The sequence below is a fragment of the Prunus dulcis genome, chromosome 4 (genome assembly GCF_902201215.1).
Source record: "Prunus dulcis chromosome 4, ALMONDv2, whole genome shotgun sequence".
In the NCBI taxonomy this organism is placed as follows: domain Eukaryota; kingdom Viridiplantae; phylum Streptophyta; class Magnoliopsida; order Rosales; family Rosaceae; genus Prunus; species Prunus dulcis.
The window spans coordinates 2313119-2335443 of record NC_047653.1 but is presented as its reverse complement, the minus strand read 5'-3'; the positions used below and the strand labels follow the sequence as shown (position 1 = coordinate 2335443).

The following is a 22325-nucleotide window of genomic DNA, read 5'->3' as shown; positions in this document are numbered from 1 at the left end:
GGAACAACGTTAATTTCGTTTTAAAAATCGTCTGTGTTGCTTACTTGTCATTGTTTAATTGGCCAATTATAATTTTAAATGATTTTCAATGAATAAATTGGTGGTCCCATGACGTTTATGTGAAGGGGCCGGGCCTTCACCCTTTGTACGTAACAATCTAGAAGAAAACAAGGGGGGGATTGGCTCCTTTAATTTGCTTTTGTTTTTCTTAAAGTTGTGGTGGGGAAGATTGGCTAGTCTCACTCCACCATTAGCGCCACAGTAAACTTATAATCTCAACTAGAAGAACTTACACATGATATCTAACTGCTAACTGCTACATATATTGATTTATGTAAGTAACAGATCGCATACCAACGAGAATTATTGACAACGAAACTTGAACACTAATAGAAGAACTACACATGGTGCAAAGACCTTTAATTTGCTTTTTTTTTCCTTTACGAAAGCCCCTTTTTTTATATGTGACATAATGATATATTTACTCTTATTAATATTATGTTTAGTATTGTTAAAGAAATTAATAGAGAGGACCTTTCAGATACGAATGTGGGATTTGATTGGTCAAATAAAAAAGACCATTTCTACTCTACTTTCCAAATCTTTTTCTTCTCATATAAGATATATTAGGGATGAAGCAACCTCAAATGCAATTATAACTACTTTTAACCTCTTGAGCTACATATCTTTTTATTTTTAAAATTATTTATTATATTTAACTTATGTTTTGTTGTGCTAATATTTGTATTGACCATAAAAAGATTTTTTTTATAAAAAAATTATACAAATAGTTGTTATATTGTGATTAACTTTCCCAAAAATTATTAATAATTTTATACTTTAATTATGATGTGGACATTTTTTTTTAAAATACAAGTGATAGTTTACACGCTATCAAGGTGCCATGGAGATTTGAATCTGAGACTATTAGTCTACAAGTCAAGAATTTTTTTCACCGAATTAGACTTTGTTGGCAATTATAATGCGAATTTGATTGAATGGCCATTGGGTTTTAAAAATTAAGAAACGTGAATTACAAACAAAATATTTCATTTTTTTAGTAACGTTTATTTAACCATGATAGCAACGAAATATAAAATCACTTTCAAAAGTCACTAATGATAAAATGTTGGTGTATATTGTCCAATAATAATTGGAAAAAAAACATTATTAATAAATAGGGCAAAATGTGTTTGCAGATAATTAGTATAAAAAGGTGAAAAATGACTAAAGAAATTGACAATTTCACAATATAAATATAGTTAATTAAAAACAAAAATATACTGTATTCAATTTAATTGTCATATTAATGGAATATACAGCTACATAAGATATTTTTATTTAGATGTCACATATGGATGGATGATCATCTACTCTATTTACCAAATTAAATATCCAGATGAAAAAGTATCTTATATTCCTCCTAATCTATATTTACCAAATTATTATCCAAGAAGAATCTATATTTATCAGAAAAAGGTGCCGGAAAATAGAAAAAGAAAATAAAAAGGAGTGCCAAAACGAAGCTCACGCGCGCATGAAGAAGTGGAAATTGCCACTTGAGGTACAAGGTGTGTAAATACTTGGATTTGTCTATAAATGCACGATGAAGGGCACTCCCACCCCATCATCCTGTCTAACGCTCGCTCTCCTTCCTCTCCATTTGTCTCATCTCTCTCAGTCTCTCTGTTAAAAATCGCCATTGAAGTTCGTTGCAAGTTCTCACAGATTCCCAAAAAAGAAGAGAAAAGAAAAGCTCCGTGGAAGTTCTCGAAGGTTCGAAACAATCGCTGTGCCGATCTTCCACATATTTCTTCACGGTATGTCTATCAAAATTTTCAATACTTTCTTGGTAGACTTCTTCTTGAATTTCACCCCTTTTGCTTTGTGTAGCTTAGACAATTTGCGGGGGGACGTTGAAATTCATGTGGAATTTGTGGGTTTTGGTTTTTTGGAAGATGTTTGTGCTTTGATTTGTAAGCCACAGATCTAGCTTCTTTCTGCTTGCGATTTATCACTATTTGGATTTCGGGCTTGGGAAGTCTTTTGGGGAAAGAGAAAGGGAAATGTTCAGAAAGTTTGATTCTTTGGGAAACAATTCAAGCATTTGCCTTCATCCCAGATAATTTTCTCGTGAACACAGCAAAGGGGTCATTTTAGTTCATTTATTTTGTGTTTGTGGGGATGTGGAAATGTGGCAGAGGATTTACATTCATTTAACACTAAATTCTAAGCCAAGAGATGTGAGGTTATAGGGCGTTTCTGTGAATCAATCCCCTTTTAATTTATGACCGTTTCTTGAGAAATGATTTCTAAGTGCATATTCAGCTTGGTGAAGCTTAGTTTTTAGCAGTATAGGGACTTGTAGGTATTTATTTTCGTTTTCTTTGGGGTTATGTTAGTGTTTGTCTATATACTGAATCATGGTTGAAGTGTTCTCCCACAACTTGAAGATGGTAGTGAGATGTATAGGCTCGGATGAGGCTACCCAACTAATCGTTATATGTATTATAAAGAGGAAGAGTGAAACCCTCATTTCAGATCTGGGTTTAAAAGAACAAGCCAAAATATGTTACTTTTTATTTTGTGCTTGATGGAGATTTAGTTCAGTTTCTCTTTTTGGGGGTGGAGAGTGAATAAGAACCGATTTGGGTTCGCCTATCTGTTGCTCTCCTTCATACTGTTTCTTCTATATTAGGCATTGGTTTTTCTTTTGCCTGTTCAATGGTAGTTTAGATTGGTCTATGTCCTTCATTGTGCTACCTTGAAGTGGAGGAATTGTTGGTGCCAATGGTTTTGTTGGTTGTCAAACCGGAGAGACGCAATTCTGTGTTAGGTAGAAGAATTGCGAGTGTGAATTTGGTTGAGAGAGAGAGAGAGCTGCATATTAAGCAGCCGTTGTTGGGTAAAGCTGTCTTCATCTGATTCCATGCTATGGCGATTGCTTTTGTGGTTTAGACTTTAATGTTGGTTCCAAGTCACCAGTGACCATAGAAGGATGTAGTGAACTACAATGTAGATCTACCTTCAAAATACTATAAGGTGGAACAGCATTCTAGCATTATTTACCTGGTGCAGAATTTTTGGATCACATGGATTTCTAAAGTGAAACTTTTGTTCCATTTGTGATTTAATCTTCAATGGTATCTCTTATGCCTGCCTGTATGAATTGATTGAAATTAATTAATAAGAAGCAAAAATCCAAATTGGTAGGAAACTACCGCCTAGGTGCTATGAGTGGGTGCTATCTGTAATACTGCTGTGTCTTACTATGTTTACTTTACAATATACTGTAGAATCCCCTAAGCCACTTTGTTTTACCTGTGAATATCTTGTTCTTTTAAATTTTAATCTAATAACTATTTGATTTATATTTTTGGGGTTCAGAGTTCCATATTTGTTTGGAATTTGGAACTGACAAATCAATCCATGACTTAGTTATGATGGTCCGCAGGATTCAGGAAACTCATGGTAATAAACTGCTTTTTCATTTGTGTTATCTTTTGCAGTACTGGTGGAAGAACGAAATTGGAAGAACAGAAAAAATGGCCTTGCAACAATACTTTGCACATGAATGTAAATCCATCCCGGGAACAGCAACAGATTCAGAAAATTCCAAAGCTGGCTTTGACTGCAACATCTGCTTAGAGTTTGCACATGAGCCAGTGGTCACCTTTTGCGGCCATCTATATTGCTGGCCTTGCATCTACAAATGGCTTCACGTCCAGAGTGCCTCCCTTGCCTCCGACGAGTGCCCTCAATGCCCTGTTTGCAAGGCTGATATATCACACACCACCATGGTCCCCCTTTATGGCCGGGGCCAAACATCTCCTGAAACTGAGCTTGAAGTAAAGGCACCCAACAGGGGAATGGCAATACCACCCAGGCCATCAGCATGTGATACACAAGCTTTTTTATCTAACACATCTCCTACCGGTCAGCAACTTCCATATCGTAACCCTTATCAGAACCAACAACATAGCCCTCCTCATCCATACGGTAGTTTTGGGGAACATTCTTCCGCACCGCTGCTTAACCTTGGAAGCACCACAATGGCAGGTATCCACCAGCATCCGGCGGTTGGGGTGTTTGGGGAAATGGTCTATGCAAGGGTGTTTGGAAACTCAGAGAGCTTATATGCATACCCAAATTCATATCACTTAACGGGAAGTAGTAGTCCGAGGCTGAGAAGGCAGGAGATGCAGGCAGACAAGTCACTAAACAGAATTTCAATTTTCCTCTTTTGTTGCTTGCTTTTGTGCCTTCTTGTTTTCTGAAGGTAGAGTTTAGGTCATTCTCCCTCTGCCATTTTGTATACTGTATAAAAAGGTTTGAACGCTTGTCAACATAAATGTAGTAGATGAAATGAGATGTTGTGCAATATGTGAGGTAATGCTAGAGATTTTATTAAGAGTCAGTCACATTTTCATTTTTCTTAAATTAAACCCTCCCCTCAATCCTATCCAAGATTGAATTGCTGGAAAAAAAAGAAAAGAAAAAAAAAAGGGAGTATAATTTGATACAAATTTTCTTAAATTAGATAATATTTTTTGCCAAATAGTTACCATTGCAGCAATTAGGTAAAGCTAAAGGTAAGGTAGGGTGTTGTTTGTCAACATGAGATTATTTTTTCTACATAATCAACTTGGCAAGGTTGACCTTAAAAAGAAGAAGTTGGCAAAAAATTTAATTGGGTCAGTATTTATTTACTGAAAAAGCCATAGTCGAAGTGGTTCTAGCTAAACCAACTGGGTCCATATAGCCGACAATCATTTAACGGAGGGTCTATTTTAAACCAACTGGGTCACACGCAGGCTCACTCCACTCACTGCTGCAAGTCCTATCCCACTTGTAACTGGAGGCCAAGAAAAATGAGCTTTTATCATAGGCTTGAACAGAAAATACATAAAAACAGAAATCATAGTTTACCCAACAAATGGCTTAAATTAAATACTTGAGGGCTAGATGCACGGATTTATTGCTCAATGGTTAAGAATATTTGTTACTTTTGCATTTGAAATCTGTGCTCAAATACTTCCTTTCCAATATCACTTGTTAAACTTAGCAAATAGCAAAAATCAAAAAAAATTTTGTGGGGTTTCTTCATCAAACAAATTGGGAGAGAGTGGGAGGTGGGTGGAGCCAGAAAGGAGAATTCAACAGGAAAGATAGGGGAAAATATGGATGCCTCATGATCTAAAGTGATTCCATCAAAGCCAATGGGTTCCCCCACAGTGATGGTGGATTCCCTTTATCCCCTATGATATCCAGGATCCAACTCTAGTGAGATTTCTTTCCTCTAATATAACCACAATCTCACCTCACAAAGTTGGTAGGAGGAGCCAAGAGATGGTCACAAAAGTCTTGAACAATTGGTTCACCTATATACTTACCAATCCAATTTCTCATTCAAGTGTACAAGCAAAAACAACATTTTTAATATTCCCAAATCCTAATCAAAAGCTGTTGGCCAAACTATTGAATTTCCTTTGTTTTGCATTATTAACCAAAAAAGTCCATATGAAAACAATTGTGATATTGTAACAAGGCAACAAATTTGAAAATGTAAATAATTGTTCAATCAACCCATAACATTGGATCCAAAGAAAATGAAGTGATTGGTGAGACACACTGATTTGTGCGTCGTCAATCGGCAACCCTAAATAATGCGTTGGAGATAATGTTGATGGTATGTGTCATCAATTTGGCCACCCAACTTCAACGGGCAGTGGTGAATCTTCTTCCCTCGGTATAAAATTATACGCACCATCAAACCAAAAAATCCAATCAAAACGACAGGTCGACGTTGCTTTTTGACTTGGGTTGTCATCTTTTACTTTATGCCATATTTGTGGGGTAGCTGCCATGTGTTTAGTCACAATTTATTTCCATCAAATTATTTGTGCCAAAAAGACATGTGCTTATTATGTCCACTTATTAATGTCGTTTAACATACAATGATGATAAATAAAATAACATATATTTCTAAACGAAATAAATAAATAAATATAGTGGAAGTGGAGTGTTTATGATTAAAACTTTAAACTTTTTTGGTACATAAATTGATTGCACTTGACGAGAAAGTTGGTGTTTTTATATAAAAATATTAATATAAAATAACAGTGTAAATTACAAGGGAATAAAATTTTCTTACACACACTCTCACGGTGTCGTAGATAGGAGTTTAAACATGAAACTACTAGTGTACAAATTAAGACTATTTTTCATTAGGTTTAAAGTCTGTTGACGAATGGACCCTTCATGTGAACCTTTATATTAGTCACATGATCATTTCATTGAACTTAAGTGAAATTACTATTCAGATGAATCATGTGGCTAATATAGAGGTCCACATTTATAATTCATATATGTTAGTGAATGATGTATGGGCATCACTCCTTTTTTTTATATTTTTTTTGACAAGGCCCTCATTCTAATATGAAATGGTTTTAATTAATTCTTGATACAATTAAGAGTATCAAGCGGACCCAAGAAATAGGCAACATAGTCATGGCCCATCCCGATCCTCTGTTTGAAATTTTGGGCCGACCAAAGCAACCCAAACCACCCAAATTCAAACCCAACCCAAGCAAAGTCCCAAATATTCCTAGTAAACTTGTGGATCAAATCAAAGCCTCCTACTTTGGAAGGGTAGGTTTTTTTATTATATTTTTCTTCTGTTTTTGGATTTTTATGATACCTTTTTCGTTTTTGAATGAAACTTATTTAAAAATAAAAAATAGAAGTGTGTGCCAAAACAATAACATCTTCACACATCACACGGAAGATGTTAATGCAGTCTTGCAGACACAAGAAACTTCTGCCAGACCCTTCCAAAGTTGAGTCAGAGTTCGCGGCCCTTTTGATCATCTTTTCATTTGTTGAATCCGTTGTCGGGTTGTACCTTTTGGATGACTGCTGAGTAAACAATCATTCAATGCACCCAGACCCTACATTTGTACCAAGAAAGGATCCTTTTCTAATACCCCACTGCCTGAGCTTTTATTGGAAAATAACATTATGCCCCTTATCTAATCCCATTTTCAACTATAGTCTACTAATTTTAAAAACAATATATGTTGTTAGTCTGGTCAAATAATAGATTTTTTTTTTTGTACTTTTCCATTCATCAGAAATTAAAAACTACACGTGTCATTGTCCATTGGGAAAATAATGCAATTTCTATGCCTCCGTCTGCTCTTGATGCATCTTCCAATCACAATAGATAATACCATATACAAATATGTATGTTGCTAATTGGGACATTTGGGAAAGTTGCATTGCATGCATTCAAAGGAAACTTAAAGAAATAGCGGCCCACCTTCCACGGTATTAGCTAGTAGTTTCCAAAACCTACATACAGTTCGGTTGTGTATAAATAAGAGCATGTAGCAAAATATTGAGGAACCTTTTGGAAGCCCATACATTTTCAGAAAAAAAAAAAAAAACACAAAAACCAGCAATTTATGGCGGCTACAACTTCTTCAGGCCAACCTCCGAGGACAAGAAGCCCTGCCCCTTTCTTGTCCAAGACATATGATTTGCTAGAAGAAGGTGCAGCAGAGGAAGGAGATAGTGGAAAGAAGATTGTGTCTTGGAATGCAGAGGGCTCTGGATTTGTAGTTTGGTCTCCTGCTGAGTTCTCAGAGCTCTTGCTGCCTAAATATTTCAAGCACAATAATTTCTCCAGCTTCATCCGCCAGCTTAATACCTATGTAAGTCATCGTCTTTTCCTTGTTATTCAACAATTGTCGTCTATGAGATTCGCGCTAGGCCCCTCTTTCTTTTACTAATCTTTGATCAAGTCTTTCTGATTACTTAGAATGCTTTTTGGTTATTTTTGATCAGTTTCTCAAGAACCCAGTATTTCATATGTGAATCATAAATATTTTGAGTGATGGGTTTTCTTTCTTTTCTTGTGTGTACCTCACCATGTACACAGCAGTCAAACTAAGCTAACAGAAAATATAATAATCTGGAGAAAGTCAAAACATTTGAAAGTTGTAATTGGTCAAAATAATCACGCTCTGCAGACTGATTTATAGTATCATACAGCATCAAAGCTCCTTCGTCTATAAACAGTAACATAAAAAAAGCGTGCACCTCTCTCTGCCATATCCTGTTTTTACTGTTTTCCCTTGTCTGCTTATTTGACCTAACCAATAATGTACTTGATATCTTAATGATTTTCAATCATTTATGTTCCTATCAATGTGCATCCGTGTGTGTATTTTAAATACAGGACAGTCTAATTAGGAAGCATTAGCAACAATGGTCAAATTTGGTTTTGGAAATAAACAATTCTATGCACCTTCGAAACAACGTTTGTCTGATGCTAAAAGTCCAAAAACAAAATTGTTGTCTCAATCCATGCATAATTAATTGGAGAGTTTGGCTGGTTTTTTGATTTATGAATCTGACCCTTGAAGCCAAAAGCAGGGGTTCAAGAAAACATCACCAAGACAATGGGAATTTAAGCATGAAAAGTTCCAGAAAGGCTGTAGGCATATGCTGGTGGAGATCGCAAGGAAGAAATGTGAGCCAAGTGCATTTCCAGTGTATCTAAAGGCTTCAGAAGAGAGTGGTAGCAGCAACACAGCTGTGGCTGCAGCAGAGGAAAATAATTGTTTGCTGTTAATGGAGGAGAACAAGAACCTCAGGAAACAGAAACTGGAGCTGCAGATGCAAATATCTCAGTTTAAAGCCTTAGAAATGAAGCTGTTGGATTGCCTAGCGCAGAACATGGAAGATCATCAGAAGAATAAAGTTCGATGCTGATGAAACAAATTAATAATAGGAGTTAATTTTGGTATTTTTGGTACGAGTGTTTGTATCAAGGTCCAGGAATTCAAGCATATTTGATCATTGATGCTGCTGCTGCTTGTCCAGAATTATACAGAAATTTTGAGATCAAAGGGTTTAGGAAAATAACCATATCAAGCTAATCAGAATCCACACACAACTTTAATTTTGGTAATTAGGTCAATCACGTTCTTCATGTAGGTCTACCTATTCTTGGTTTTAGGTTCCATCCAAGATGGATGGATGAAAAACAAATGGAAATACTTGATAAACCAAGACAGTTGGTTCAAATTCTTAATTCGAATTATTCAAACTTTCTACCTGTGATTGTCTACAACTATTGTTCATCGAGTAATGCTAGAGACACCAATTTTTTGTACCAGTTGATAAAACATTGTTTTCATTCTCAACCTGCTCCGAACTTTATTTATTCACATAAGTTGGAGTCCAAAATTAGTGTAATAAGATGTTATCGCTAATAATTTTTTTTTTTTATAACAAATAACTTATTGAGTGGAATTCTGTTTGGTAGGATGTGAGAGACCGATCAATCAACAATGCATTAGGCTGGTTGTCCGTCTCTCACATCCCTCCACAAAACAGCTCCTTGAGCCCAAGTCTAAAACTCCTCACCGAGCCCTGGCTTAACTAGCCCCAACCCAAAGCCCAATTTTTGAAACATTTTGCCCTCTTCGCTTCATTTTTCTTTGTTTACGAAAAGGTCCTTCGGTTTCCTCTCTGATTCTTCTTCTCTCCCAGCTCTCAGCCCCAAACTCTAAACCCCAACTCATGAACCCGAAGCTCTTCGCCAAAACCCTAATCCGAAGTGCGATGACGAGCAGGTCCTACTACACGAGCAGGACCAAGAAGCCGACCCTCTACACCAAAATCAGTCCGCTTGGAAATCCCAGCTTAAACGTGGTTCCAGAACTCGACGACTGGGTGTACAAGGGCCACAAGGTCCGTGTCGCCGAGCTTCAGCGCATCATTCACGACCTTCGCAAGCGCAAGCGCTTCTCCCAAGCCCTCCAGGTTTCGATTTTTTTCTCTTTCCTTGCATTATCCCCTGTTTGGTAGCTCAGAAAATGTGGTGTGGGAGAGAGAAAGTAAACTTAAATTTAGTTATTAAAAAAGAAAAAGAGAGAGAGAGTGAGGTAAATGATTGTGTTTTGTATGTCCAATTAATTGGAAATTCTTGTGCTTTTGTAATAATACTTTATAGGGTGCAGATTTCTGAGTGGATGAAGCAAAAGGGCATATGCATCTTCTCGCCGGTTGAACATGCTGTGCAGCTGGATTTGATTGGCAAGGTTCGTGGGCATGTTTCCGCGGAAGAATATTTCAACAATTTAAGGGAGGAAGATAAGAACTTGAAGACGTATGGTGCTCTTTTGAATTGCTATGTCCGGCAGCTCCAAACGGACAAGTCCTTCGCTCATTTGCGCAAAATGAAGGAGATGGGATTTGCTTCCTCGCCCCTGACTTACAATGACATCATGTGTTTGTATACGAATGTTGGCGAGCACGAGAAGGTTCCCGGTGTGCTCACTGAGATGAAGGAGAACAATGTCCTGCCCGACAACTTCAGTTATCGAATCTGCATCAATTCGTACGGCGTGAGGTCTGATCTTGAAGGAATGGAAAAGGTTTTGGAAGAGATGAAGAGCCAGCCTCACATTGTCATGGACTGGAATACTTATGCTGTTGTAGCCAATTTCTATATAAAAGAAGGCCAAACCCATAAGGCAATTAATGCTCTAAAGAAGTCGGAAGAGAGGCTGGATAACAAAGATGGGCTTGGCCACAATCATTTGATTTCACTCTATGCCAGTATGGGGAACAAGGATGAAGTTTTGAGATTATGGGGTCTTGAGAAGAGTGCTTGTAAGAGATGCATAAACAGGGATTATATCGGCATGTTGTTATCTCTGGTGAGGCTTGGGGAGCTCGATGAAGCTGAGAAGGTAGTGAAGGAGTGGGAATTGTCCGGAAACTGTTATGATTTTCGGGTGCCACAGACTGTTATTATAGGGCACACAGTAAAGGGATTGTATGAGAGAGCAGAAGCAATGCTTGGAGACTTAATGGAGAAGGGGAAAGCAACCACCCCTAAAAGTTGGGAAATAGTGGCGGCCGGATATGTGAATAAGGGCGAGACGGAAAAAGCTTTTCAGTGCATGAAGGCTGCTCTCTGTCTGTCTGCAGAGAAAGGATGGAAGCCTAACTTTAGAGTGAGCACGACCATATTGAGTTGGCTTGGTGATAAAGGCAGTGTTGAAGATGCGGAAGCTTTTGTTGGGTTACTGAGGAATGTAATCCCAGTGAACAAGCAGATGTATCATGCCTTGTTGAAGGCATATATAAGAGGTGGTAAAGAAGTAGATAGTGTTTTGGACCGTATGAAAGCTGATAAAGTAGAAGATGATGACATAGAGACAAAGAAAGTCCTTGCCATCAGGGAAAACTAGTTTTGATAACACAATTTCTTTCTTGTTCTTTCAATTTTACCCTCATAAGATTAAAGTATTTCGATTATTTTATTGGTTGAAAAGAAATAGTAATATCGAAGCATATCATTCAAGCTGGTGCAATCACACAACAATTGAACTATGCAGCAATATGGCTGTCTGAATATAATTGATGCATTCTAAGTTCCAAGTTCCAATTGGAAAATGTGAGACATGCAACTTTCATTTCTCTATGGGTTAATGGCAACATACGACTATTAGATACTAAAACCAAGCAAGAACTGCCAAACTTCATGATCCCGCTTAGAATTGATAACTAATCCCAAGCTTGCAATCATTGATTACACAACAAAACATTCGAAAGGTTATAACAAGAAGGCATCTAAAGCAAACTTTGGAATGTGTATAATGCCAGCAGACACTTCACATCAGAATACAAATTCAACTCTTGTCTGGGATTATTTGATAAAACTAGGCTATGTTTCACTCTGTCAGGGTAGATTTAAGCTCTCCATTGTTTTTCAGCTCCATTACGATATCGCAACCTCCTATCAGCTCACCTTTGTAATAAAGCTGAGGAAAGGTTGGCCAGTTCGAGAAGACTTTAAGCCCCTGCCTCACATCCTCATCACTTAAAATATCAAAGGAACCAAAACTCACACCCTCTTCTCTAAGGGCATTGATGACTTTGGAACTAAAACCACATCTGGGAGCATCTGGTGTACCCTTGATGAAGACCATCACTGGTGAAGAAGTAATCAATTTCCTTAAACGATCTTCAAGAGTATCTTTCGGGACAATCCCTTTCTCTGCCAAAACCTTCTTAAGTTCCCCACTCTTTTGCATCTCCAATACAATATCTGACCCGCCAATTAGTTCACCTTTAATGTATAGTTGAGGATAGCTGGACCAGTTTGAATAAACTTTGAGCCCTTGACGGACTTCTTCGTCAGAGAGAATATCAAAACTCTCAAATTCCACCTTTTCTTGCACAAGGATATCAACCACCTTCCGGCTAAAACCACACTTGGGTTCATCTGGTTTTCCCTTCATAAACAGCATAACAGGGCTTGAATGAATCAGGCTTTCGAGTCGGGAGGTTAGAGTTTCACTCAAACCAGTAGATGCTGAGATTCCGCCCTTTCCACTTCCAGCTTCAGTTACTTTTGCCCCAGCAGAATCAGTAGTAACAATTCCATGGTCTCTGAAAACTTCCTCTAATTCACCACTCTCATGCATCGAAATTGCTATGTCACACCCACCAAGAAGCTCCCCTTTGCAATAAAGCTGTGGAAATGTTGGCCAGTTAGAATACTTCTTTAACCCCTCTCTGACTTCATTGTCCAAAAGAATATCAAAACTTCCAAATTTGACTTTCTCCTCCTTCAAAATGTCAACAACTTTTTGGCTAAATCCACATTTGGGCTCCTCAGGGCTTCCTTTCATGAAAAGCATGACCGGATTAGACTCAATCAGCTGTTGCAGCCGCCTTTTCAAAGCATCAGCAGGGCCATTTTGTACTTGAATCTGCACCTGGGAAGATCCATTTTCTTTTGCCAACGCTTGGACTGTTTCAAGTATAGTAGGTCCAGCAGCCATCCCAAGGCTTGCGGGAGCAGCAGGTTCTCCAGGCCTAACGGACCCAGCAATCCTAGCGACCTTATTGGCCAAACTAGATGGATCTGCACCTTCTAATGTATATGCGACCTTTCCATCCTGACAAAAGAAAAAGCACAAACAGAAAAGGATGAAGAGAAGAAAAAGATACAGAACAATAGGATGTTCGCACCATAGTCCATGGATAGTCATTCGAATGATACAGGTTTATAACATAAGGCTTCTTTTAATATCTGATGTTCACATCATAGTCCAGGCCATTGTCCTCAGATCCTAGTCCTTCTCCAGTCGCTCAAACAAACAGATGATCCTATTGAACATCTACCACCCACTCTCACATTTTGAGTTTGGCATCATAATCTGAGCCTATTAATATTTAAATACCATTATAAACAATTATACTGCCACTATTATCATATACTTAGCAACAACAGCAAACCCCAAAATGCAATTTGAAACCACCAGCCACAGAAAATAACTAGCCAATAGCAGCAACATACTGAAAGTGTGATGCAAACTAAATACCTCACATCCACAGAACCTGATTATTTAATTGCAGAACTTTGTTACTGCATTTAAAAGGTGAAAACAATATATCCTCACATCATCCAACCTAACTATGATTACTCAAAATCAGCCAGCATCACATGAAAAAAGAGACATGTATAGACTACCCAATAAGCATACCTTCACAAAGGCAAAGTAGGGCACAGCAGAAACCGAATAAGCCTCAGATATCTCAGGCTGTTCTTCAGCTTCAACCTACAATATTTATCAGCAATTGGAGATTAAAATTAAAATACCAAAACACACACACACACAAAACACCAGAAAAAAAACCCAGTTAGAGATGAGAAGAATACGTACCCTTAAGAAATGGGCGTGAGGGAAATCAGTAGAGAGGTGGGCAAAGACCTCGTCCATGTGCTTCGAAGCCTCACACCACGAGGCCCAGAAGTGCAGAATAACGGGTGCACCACTGTGAACCGCGCTATCAAGCTCCTTCTTCGATTGCACATCTTTCACAGAGCCACCCATCGATAACGGAGTCTTGTAAATTCGAAACCCACAAACCAGAACACAGAGAGAGAGAGAGAGAGAGAAAGAAAAGAGGCAAAGACCCTTTTGAAGCTTATATCAGAGAATGGCCATAGAAAGACCTAGAAGACGGAGTGGGCGTATTCTTTCAGCTGACGAATTATGGAGGGTCTACGATAGATGGGCATATCATCTCTCACCGTCGATTTCTTTCTGCGAATCATGGAGGGTCCTATTCCAATCCCACGATATTGATTGGTGAATTAAAGTTGGGATTATGGGTATTTTAGTCTTTTGGGCCTGATAGTTGCGTCAACGGTGATTGGGGGACCTAAGACAGGTGGGCCTGATTTTTATGAATTGCATCTTCAAGGCTAATAAAATTTGGGATTGAGAATTAGGGAGGTCAAGCGCCCATTGTGACAAACAAATGTTTCCTGGCCAAATACTGTTAGATGAAAAATATAAACCATTTATTAGGTGAATTAATTCGTATGTAGTCTCACAGTCTAACAATATATCATATTCATAAAAGAACAGTAGCTGTATGACAATAATAATATGAAAAGCTCAAACCGAAAAACAGTTGAAAATATATAAAAGATAAATTATCTTGATTTCAAACAAAAAATGCAATATTGTCTTCTTTAAAGTCATTACATTGCAAATGCCTCAATATCTTTTTTTTTCTTTCAAAATTAAAATCACATTTAGTAATTTCTAATTTCTAACCAACAATTTGATTGTTGATCATTCATTCATAAATTAATTATCTTAATTCTGTGAGTTGATTTCATGGTCTCTGGAAGCTTCCTCTTATTCACGAAAACCACACTTTAAAGTTCGTATGTGACGCAAACCACGAGCCTTCCGAAAGAGAGAGAGAGAGAGAGAGAGAGAGAGAAAAAAAAAAAATAAAAGACAAGACTATTATAATTTATATGTAAAGGCATAGAGCATTTTGGGAAGGTTTTTTTTTTTTTTGGCCAAAGAATTTAGTGAAACTTTCAAAATGCTAAGAAATATCCTTTATTAATTAGACTTGTAAAACAAGATAACTTAATTAATAAAAAATAATAATAAAGTAAATTATAATATTAGAAAAGTTAAAATAACGTAGTGGGTACTTAATTGTGCTATTTGATTTGAAGTTTTTATATAAAACTTTCATTACTTCTTATTTTTATATTTCAAAAATATTTCCTTCAAAAGAAGACTTTACACATCAAATTTAAAAATAAATAATTATTATAATAAATAAATAAAGCAAATTGGCGCGGTAACTGCGTAAATTGGCATAACATCTCTCGCCGTCGATTTCTTTCTGCCATTGATTCATTTATCGTGGGATCTAGCTAGCGGGTCCTACCTCATGATATTGATTGGTGAAATTAAAGTTGGGCATGTGGGTATTATAGTCTTCTGGGCTTGATAGTTGTTTCAACTGGGTTTGGGCTTAAAACAGTGGGCCTGATATTTTGAATTGCATCAAATTTTTGGGATTGAGATTTAGTGAGAGGTAAGAAATGAATAATGCTACTCTTACCACATTTATATACCACATTTATATATCATCTTATGTAGCAGATGAAGTGAACAGCTACATTAATTAAAATTATTTAATATTTTTTTTTCTTTTATAATTTATTCCAATATTTGTTTTTTTAATTACCTTAATTAAAATAAATTTCATTGATTTAATTGATGTGACATATAATATGAACATGCCACATCATTTGGTATAGAAATGTGGGATAAAAATGTGGTAAGTGTAGCATTACTCGTAAAAAATAGACATTGTGAAAAACAAAATTTCTAGGCAAACTATTGATTGGGTGAATTTATCTGTATCTTTATAATTTGTGGTCTCACAATCTAACAATACAACATGTCAAACCTTATGATAAAACAACACTAACCGAATGACAATAATATAAACTCAAACCAAAAAAGAATATAAATTTATAAAAGATAAATGATGATCTACCAACATTTCAAACAAAAGCTGTAATATCATAATATCAAAAAAGTCACTACATTGCAAATCAAAAAACAACAGACGTTCACTCTTACAAGGGGCAGAAAAGGAAAAGCTTTCATTCCTTTCAAAATCAAAATCACATTACTTTCTCTTGCACAACCTTTCAATTGTGTATTCTAACCAACAATTTTGATTGTTCATTCATAAATTAAATTATCTCAATTCTGTGAGCACCACTCTGAGAAACAACTTGGTTTCTTTACTTTTTAATGAAAGTTAAACGTTTCCGATTAATACTGTCTAATTGGATTAGTATTGTTCCGGCCTTTTCCCCTTCAGTCCACTTAATCGATTCTTCCTGCAGTAGCTTCAAAACCTGTGTAAATGGAAAAAGGATAAGCCAAGTATGAAGCATTGTTCAAACAGATGCAGCAAGTAATTATGAAGCAGTCTTACCAATACTCGTCTACGAGATCCTTTTGAGATCTCTTCCTCTTGTGTATCAATGATGACCTTAAGACACTTGATTGCTGATGAGAAGACAACAAATAATTCCAATTAACAAGAAAACAAGTTCAAAGAATAACTAGGAACATGAGAACGTTTACTTACATGAGATTCCAGAAAATGAAGAAATTTGACACTTCAAAAGACGTATTGCCTCCTTGGCACTGCGTTCATGCAAGTCAAGCACTATTTCACCTTGTGTCTCAACGTTTCTGATGAGGAACACAGAATAAAAGAAAAAACATTAACATTGTGGGATCCTATACACCATCATTAACCAATGCCCATAGAGAGTAGAAACACACACCACAAAATTTCAATGAAAAGGATGCTAACCTTGTTCTTAGAATCATTTCATTTGACTCTTCATCCGCTTCGCGTGCCTTTTCTTGGAAAAATTTTCCCTGCCACATTACAATAGAATTCATAAATTCATTTATAAAAAATAAAAAAATAAAAAATAAAAAATAAAAAAAAACTAATAAGGTGAATTCTACACTAGAAATTTTGATATCTTATATTTTTAGCTTAGATACATGATCAAGTCCGGCTTGGTATCTGCATGAAGTGAAACTGCCCCTTGTTCAATTTTTGAAGCATGTATTTCATTTTATCCAACTGATGAGTGTGTTTAAAAAAAAGCTATTTCCAATATAGTCATAAGATGCTAATTCATTTTCTTTAAAAGAAAATAATTCATATCCAATCACTTCATGACAGCAAGTAAGCCTTACTTGTTCTAGAAGTTTGTTTGCTCGATCATGATCCTTCTTAGAAAATGCCTCTACAGCCTGGCAAAGAAAATTGATATCCTTACTCCATGTGTGAAATTTTAAGGCTGCTAAGAGAAACTACTCTACGCGTTTTATAGATCAAATCATTGCAAATAAAATACTAAACCCTAAAAAACCACATACAGCCTGGAAATATTCCTTCATCGTAGTCCGATACTCCTTCACAGCTTTACGAAGAACCTGGTAGTCATCTTCGTCATCTGCATCTGCAATTTAGCACGCTATGAAAGAAAATACAAAGATAAACACGAAATTGACAGATAAATCACAAGCAACCAACCACACATGAAAATTATAGGTCTATCTTTAGTATAAATCTGGATTTCATGGGAAATGAACAAATTCCTGAGAGCAGTTTACCATTTACCATACAAACTGATCCCAACATTGCTCTCCTAAAAAAAACAAGGGAAATGAAGTTTCCCCCATATAGACAAGGTTGCATACCATCCTCCTTAGGATGCTGTTGATACACAACAGATTTGCACTCTGAAATGAAATCATTTGGAGGTTCAACCACTAATTGTCCATATGCTCCATATCTATTTGCTGCCTTTATTATTCTTCTTGGTAGCTCCTCAGGTCTCTCCTCAGATCTCTCAGAAGCACTGAACAAAGCAGCCAGAACTTCCTTCTGGAGATCACTTCCCTCTTTTTTTTGTCCTGTAAAGTCCACGCCATTTGTATTTGAAGCCTTATCTCCATTACTGCATGAAGACGAGTATAGACAAGTAAGACTGATTGATGGGATTAGCTAACAGACACCAACAGAGAAAGTCCTAACAGCAGAATATTTCCTAAACTCCCCCTCTTTCCCCTTCCCCTCTTCAAAATAAGAAACATAAATACATTACACTGGGAACTATAACAAAAGTGATGAAAGAAACATACCCTTCAGAGGTGTTTATGCACTTTCTCTCAGAAGATACTTCAGATTTCTGATACAAACCTGCAGACTGGACAACAATATCCTCAAATAAGTGGATAGGGAAGACTAGATCTTATTATAGTTTAAATTTAAATGACATGTATACTGTAACAAGGTCCCCTCCTCCCCAAAAATTCTCACACAACAAGACACCTTTACTGTCAAATATCAATTACAAGAACTGTAGAAAACTGCATGAGTGCATCCTCGAAGTTAATTTATGCACTTAAATAAGTGTGACATCTCTTTATATTTATCTCCTTATATGCAGTTAAGAGACCCAAAAGCTTATTTACATTATAGAAATATAATTGAATAGCTTTTTCCAAGACGATTGGAGGGTACATCATTGATGCATCAGAAAACACATAAAATCCTGTTTGGGGCTATGTTCTTAAATGCTTGGAAGTGTTACTAACCTTATCACTGGATCTAGTGACGAGTCCGTTCCTTTTGTCAGAAGTTGATGCTGGCAAATTAATCAGCTTTTCTATGCTCTGAATGGTATTTGAAAAAAAAAAAAAAAAAAAAAAAGTTATTGCTTTGGAGTACTCAATATGTATATTTCCAATGTCTAGTATATGAGAAAATAATTGTATAATATCAGAAAAAATGGGGAAATTATTTTGTGCATACAATGTATAGTAAAAAGATAAAGAAAACAATGTTGGGAAAAAAGCCACAAATCTGTCAAGAAACTGCCTTTGAGGTTTCCAGAAGTAAAGATAAACTTTTCTTATTTAGAGGCTGTGAAAACACCCCAACTTTTGACAAAGATAAAATGACATCAATTGGAGGAAAGGGAGAAGCTATGATAAATGTAGTGTACCTTTTCCATATCATATCCGCAACTATCTGCAGATTCCAAATAACACCGCAACAAATTAGTTTTCACACATTAACATCAATCAAACTTAAAATGGAAATCAAACTATCCACACCCATAAAACAGCTTGCAATAAAAAATTTCAAAACCCAATTTGTTGTGCCTCAAAAGTCAAAACTAAAAATTTCAATCCAATCATCAAGTCTTCTTTCCGTTAGTCAAGCAATTAGCAGGAAGCTCGTTTATGAAGCAAATTTTATTCTTTTTTCCAAAATTTATTATTAAAGAAACTGGCTTTGTTGTTGGACATATATGAAATGTCCATATATCTAACTAGAATTATGAATGTTGGCATAAATATACACTACCCCCCTTTGTTCATGTTCCTACTTTTACTCTCATCTTCCTTCTCAACCGACTCACTCTTCTCCTCTGCTCTTCAAGTTTCTTACTTCCCACTCTGCACTTATAACTCCCATAACCATGAGTGTGCACAATCCTTCTAGTGTGCGGCCTGAAGGCATCTAGGCATAACTGATAAATCTGTTTGATGCTAGAGCAGATTCAAATCAGCCTTGAAAGTTTCCACAATCATGCCAAACTGATACATATTGATAGTTAATGCAGACTTATAAATTAAATGACAAGACAAATAACAAATATTTGAAATGGAACACAAAGAGCACTTTACCAAGAACTTCTCGAATCCTCTCTCTTTCTAGCTTGAATCCATCTCCAAGCATAGTGAATAGAAAATCTTCCATATCCTGATGGAGACCATCATTCCTTGAAGGATTGGACTCAGCCTTTTCCACCCAAGTTTCCGACATTGGCAACACCTCAGAGTCCAGCTTCAAGGGTTTGGTTGCATTACAAGACCCATTTGCTGATGCTGTTTTCTTCCCATAATGTTTCCCAATAATGCTTGAAACACTGCCCCCTGAAACAGGACGATATTTGGGCTTTGAAGCTTTGGAATTCCCATTTGCTTGATATAGATATGGCTTCTTAGAGCTATTATCGAGAGATAATCGTGAAGATTCTTCTTCACCTCTTGGCTTTGCCTCACCATTAGGTGTAGACATAGCCAGAGCTTCAGCAGCATCGCCAGCATTCTTCCCAGCCTTGCAATAAGCAGAAGCTATTTGATCAAGAGAAAACGCAGCACCAAACGCCTCAAGCAAACCCTTCAACGCCTTCTCATCATCAAAATTTGACGCCCCATTCAAACCAGAGGCCTCCATTCTCACAATTCAATCAATAACAAATTAGATTTTGAATTCAGGGAAAGACACTGACACTGAAACTGAGCAAAAAGCCGATTTCCCAAACAAATTCTAGGTCTGAATTAGGAATGCAATCAAACCCACTTCAACACCAGCCACAAATTCACTCGAACTCACTTTGAGTCGTCGTTTCGGTGATGTGCAATGGGAGATTAAAGGTTGCGGCTTTTGCCACCCTGAGACGCTGGCTTTTCAAAGAGTACCTGAACAGCAGCAATGAATTGAATTTATTGATTTTGAAAAATCTCAATACGAAAATCAAAGAATGACTTTTTCGAGACACAGATGGTGAGGATTCTGTGAGGAATTAACTCATGGATGAGTTATGAGTGCGAGTGGACGGAAGAATAATTATGATTTATATATAAATAAAAAGAGGATAAAGTAAACAAAAACAAAAACAAAAACAAAGAAACAATCGTAAGCAACATGCTTTTGGCGCCTTCGCTATTGCTTATTGGCACAGTCCCCCTCTGATTCGGCTTTCTTCCTTCCACAGCACGTTCCTTCCGAAGGAAGTTGTTGCAAAAAGAGACTGAATTTTTGGGCCTCCGGGTGATTGAAAATATATGATGGTGATGTTGATAGCCCGACGGATTAGACCAGTTGATTAGAGTAATGTGGCCGTAATTTATATCATCGGATCCTTGAAACAACAAAAAGGAACAGGCCCTCAAGATAGAATGTCCCTCGTATAAAAACATAATTCCCTTCTAAGGTAGTTTTACTCTGTAAATTACTTGGAAACCTTAATTTGGGACTAATTATGTAATGCTAGACTCTAGAGAGCATGCATGATGATTCACATACATACATGAATGACGAGAGTCAAAGTGTACCTAAAATAATTTGGTATGCATATTAATTTTTCATATCTAAGTTGATACACAATACCAAATCGAGAAATGAAGGAAAACAATATACATTAAGAACTAAACATTTTTTTTTCTTCATGTAATGCTAGTTAAATAAGTTAGTCACATGTTGAATTAATGGTTTTGGCACTAACCGATCATTTTATTACTCATGTCAACAAATTGTATCATTTTAGGGTTGATATCAAGTATTAATAAACAACAAATTGTTTGATTTGGTTTGGTTTATAGAGATGGAAGATGCAACTACAATTACAATTACAACGCGTAATTCTCTAGTCACATAAACACCATGATACCCTGGTTTCCATAACCAAATGCAGGAAATTCATTTGCTTGCTTCCTGTTTTGCTCAACCAACTGCCAGTTTTATGCCATTTTCACTGAAACAAACTATGCAGACCTTACCATAAAAGCCCTTTAACATGCAGAACAAGCTTAGGCAATAGAAAATAGCTAGAGATGGCAACACCAAAATGGGCTTCCATAGCCTACTTGATATTGCTTAGCTGGGGAGTTACCTCTGCTCTTAGGGTTATTACTGGCAAGGAAAAAGAAATGGTTGATGAACCAGAGAAGTTTGTCTTAGGTGGACAAATTGGAGGAGGGCTTGGTGGAGGTATTATTGGAGGTAGTATTAGTTTCGGTCCAGGTTTTGGTATTGGAGGTAGTATTGAAGGTGGGATTGGCAATCTAGGTGGTGGTAGTAAGGAAGGTGAGGGTAACGGCGGTTGCCAAGGTCATGGTGCTTGTAGTGGCCTAGGTGGTGGTATTGGCGGTGGCCAAGGTGGTGGTACTGATGGTGGCCAAGGTGGTGGTATTGGTGGTGGACTAGGTGGTGGTATAGGCGGTGGCCTAGGTAGTGGTATTGGTGGTGGCCAAGGTGGTGGTATTGGAGGTGGGGTAGGTGGTGGTATTGGCGGCTGGGGAGGTGGTTGCATTGGAGGTGGCCAAGGTGGTGGTATTGGTGGTGGTGAAGGCGGTGGTAATTGCGGCAGCCAAGGTGGTGGTGGTGGCAGTGGCAATGGTGGAGGCGGTGGTCCAGGCTTTGTCATCCCAGGTTATGGAACTCCAGGCTATGGAATTGGTGGTACTAATGGCGGCCAAATTGGTTCTGGTCTATATTGCACACCAATTCATTGCCCTGCTGCTACTTGCAAAGGAGTTCGTTTGTACTTTCAACATGACGACCAGTCCATGGAT

At 37.1% G+C, this 22325-nt stretch overlaps 5 protein-coding genes across 6 annotated transcripts; 3 read left to right on the top strand and 2 right to left on the bottom strand.

Annotated features, from left to right (window-relative positions):
• The first annotated feature begins 1601 nt into the window (after positions 1–1601).
• LOC117624033 (E3 ubiquitin-protein ligase RMA1H1-like) lies at positions 1602–4421 on the top strand. Its single transcript, XM_034355146.1, has 2 exons — positions 1602–1820; positions 3510–4421. Exon 2 carries the CDS (start codon positions 3546–3548, stop codon positions 4275–4277), a length of 732 nt encoding a protein of 243 aa, XP_034211037.1. The 5' UTR covers positions 1602–1820; positions 3510–3545; the 3' UTR covers positions 4278–4421.
• A 2880-nt stretch (positions 4422–7301) lies between these two features.
• LOC117624036 (heat stress transcription factor B-2a-like) lies at positions 7302–9100 on the top strand. The gene is made up of 2 exons (XM_034355150.1): positions 7302–7715; positions 8440–9100. The coding sequence occupies exons 1-2, from the start codon at positions 7467–7469 to the stop codon at positions 8776–8778; spliced, it is 588 nt and encodes a 195-aa protein (XP_034211041.1). The 5' UTR covers positions 7302–7466; the 3' UTR covers positions 8779–9100.
• Positions 9101–9392: 292 nt separating this feature from the next.
• On the top strand, positions 9393–11383 carry LOC117624028 (pentatricopeptide repeat-containing protein At4g21705, mitochondrial). Its single transcript, XM_034355142.1, has 2 exons — positions 9393–9834; positions 10032–11383. The coding sequence occupies exons 1-2, from the start codon at positions 9592–9594 to the stop codon at positions 11268–11270; spliced, it is 1482 nt and encodes a 493-aa protein (XP_034211033.1). The 5' UTR covers positions 9393–9591; the 3' UTR covers positions 11271–11383.
• An 83-nt stretch (positions 11384–11466) lies between these two features.
• On the bottom strand, positions 11467–14824 carry LOC117624029 (monothiol glutaredoxin-S17-like). The gene is made up of 4 exons (XM_034355143.1): positions 14812–14824; positions 13755–13990; positions 13575–13649; positions 11467–12986 (listed from the first exon to the last, which is right to left on the bottom strand). The coding sequence occupies exons 2-4, from the start codon at positions 13923–13925 to the stop codon at positions 11754–11756; spliced, it is 1479 nt and encodes a 492-aa protein (XP_034211034.1). The 5' UTR covers positions 13926–13990; positions 14812–14824; the 3' UTR covers positions 11467–11753.
• A 1085-nt stretch (positions 14825–15909) lies between these two features.
• Positions 15910–20903, bottom strand: LOC117626400 (putative nuclear RNA export factor SDE5). Of its 2 annotated transcripts, XM_034358075.1 has the most exons (11): positions 19653–20902; positions 18965–18990; positions 18555–18632; positions 18099–18163; positions 17655–17914; positions 17331–17413; positions 17148–17204; positions 16750–16817; positions 16519–16625; positions 16363–16436; positions 15910–16282 (listed from the first exon to the last, which is right to left on the bottom strand). In XM_034358075.1, the coding sequence occupies exons 1-11, from the start codon at positions 20203–20205 to the stop codon at positions 16166–16168; spliced, it is 1488 nt and encodes a 495-aa protein (XP_034213966.1). In that variant the 5' UTR covers positions 20206–20902; the 3' UTR covers positions 15910–16165. The 2 variants fall into 2 exon arrangements, with proteins under 2 accessions (XP_034213966.1, XP_034213967.1); XM_034358076.1 differs by lacking the exon at positions 17148–17204 and having other exon boundaries at positions 19653–20903.
• Positions 20904–22325: the final 1422 nt, after the last annotated feature.

What these genes read in the sequence shown, in the direction of transcription:
- LOC117624033 (XM_034355146.1), top strand. Translation starts at nt 3,546, where the DNA reads ATGGCCTTGCAACAATACTTTGCACATGAATGTAAATCCATCCCGGGA.
- LOC117624036 (XM_034355150.1), top strand. Translation starts at nt 7,467, where the DNA reads ATGGCGGCTACAACTTCTTCAGGCCAACCTCCGAGGACAAGAAGCCCT. An exon ending in TCCGCCAGCTTAATACCTAT is followed by an intron (nt 7,716 to 8,439) that starts GTAAGTCATCGT and finishes AGCCAAAAGCAG; the next exon opens with GGGTTCAAGAAAACATCACC.
- LOC117624028 (XM_034355142.1), top strand. Translation starts at nt 9,592, where the DNA reads ATGAACCCGAAGCTCTTCGCCAAAACCCTAATCCGAAGTGCGATGACG. An exon ending in GCTTCTCCCAAGCCCTCCAG is followed by an intron (nt 9,835 to 10,031) that starts GTTTCGATTTTT and finishes TATAGGGTGCAG; the next exon opens with ATTTCTGAGTGGATGAAGCA.
- LOC117624029 (XM_034355143.1), bottom strand. Translation starts at nt 13,925, where the DNA reads ATGGGTGGCTCTGTGAAAGATGTGCAATCGAAGAAGGAGCTTGATAGC. An exon ending in CTCACGCCCATTTCTTAAGG is followed by an intron (nt 13,650 to 13,754) that starts GTACGTATTCTT and finishes TAAATATTGTAG; the next exon opens with GTTGAAGCTGAAGAACAGCC. An exon ending in CCTACTTTGCCTTTGTGAAG is followed by an intron (nt 12,987 to 13,574) that starts GTATGCTTATTG and finishes TTCTTTTGTCAG; the next exon opens with GATGGAAAGGTCGCATATAC.
- LOC117626400 (XM_034358075.1), bottom strand. Translation starts at nt 20,205, where the DNA reads ATGGAGGCCTCTGGTTTGAATGGGGCGTCAAATTTTGATGATGAGAAG. An exon ending in GCGGATATGATATGGAAAAG is followed by an intron (nt 18,633 to 18,964) that starts GTACACTACATT and finishes AATACCATTCAG; the next exon opens with AGCATAGAAAAGCTGATTAA. An exon ending in GATCTCGTAGACGAGTATTG is followed by an intron (nt 16,283 to 16,362) that starts GTAAGACTGCTT and finishes CCATTTACACAG; the next exon opens with GTTTTGAAGCTACTGCAGGA.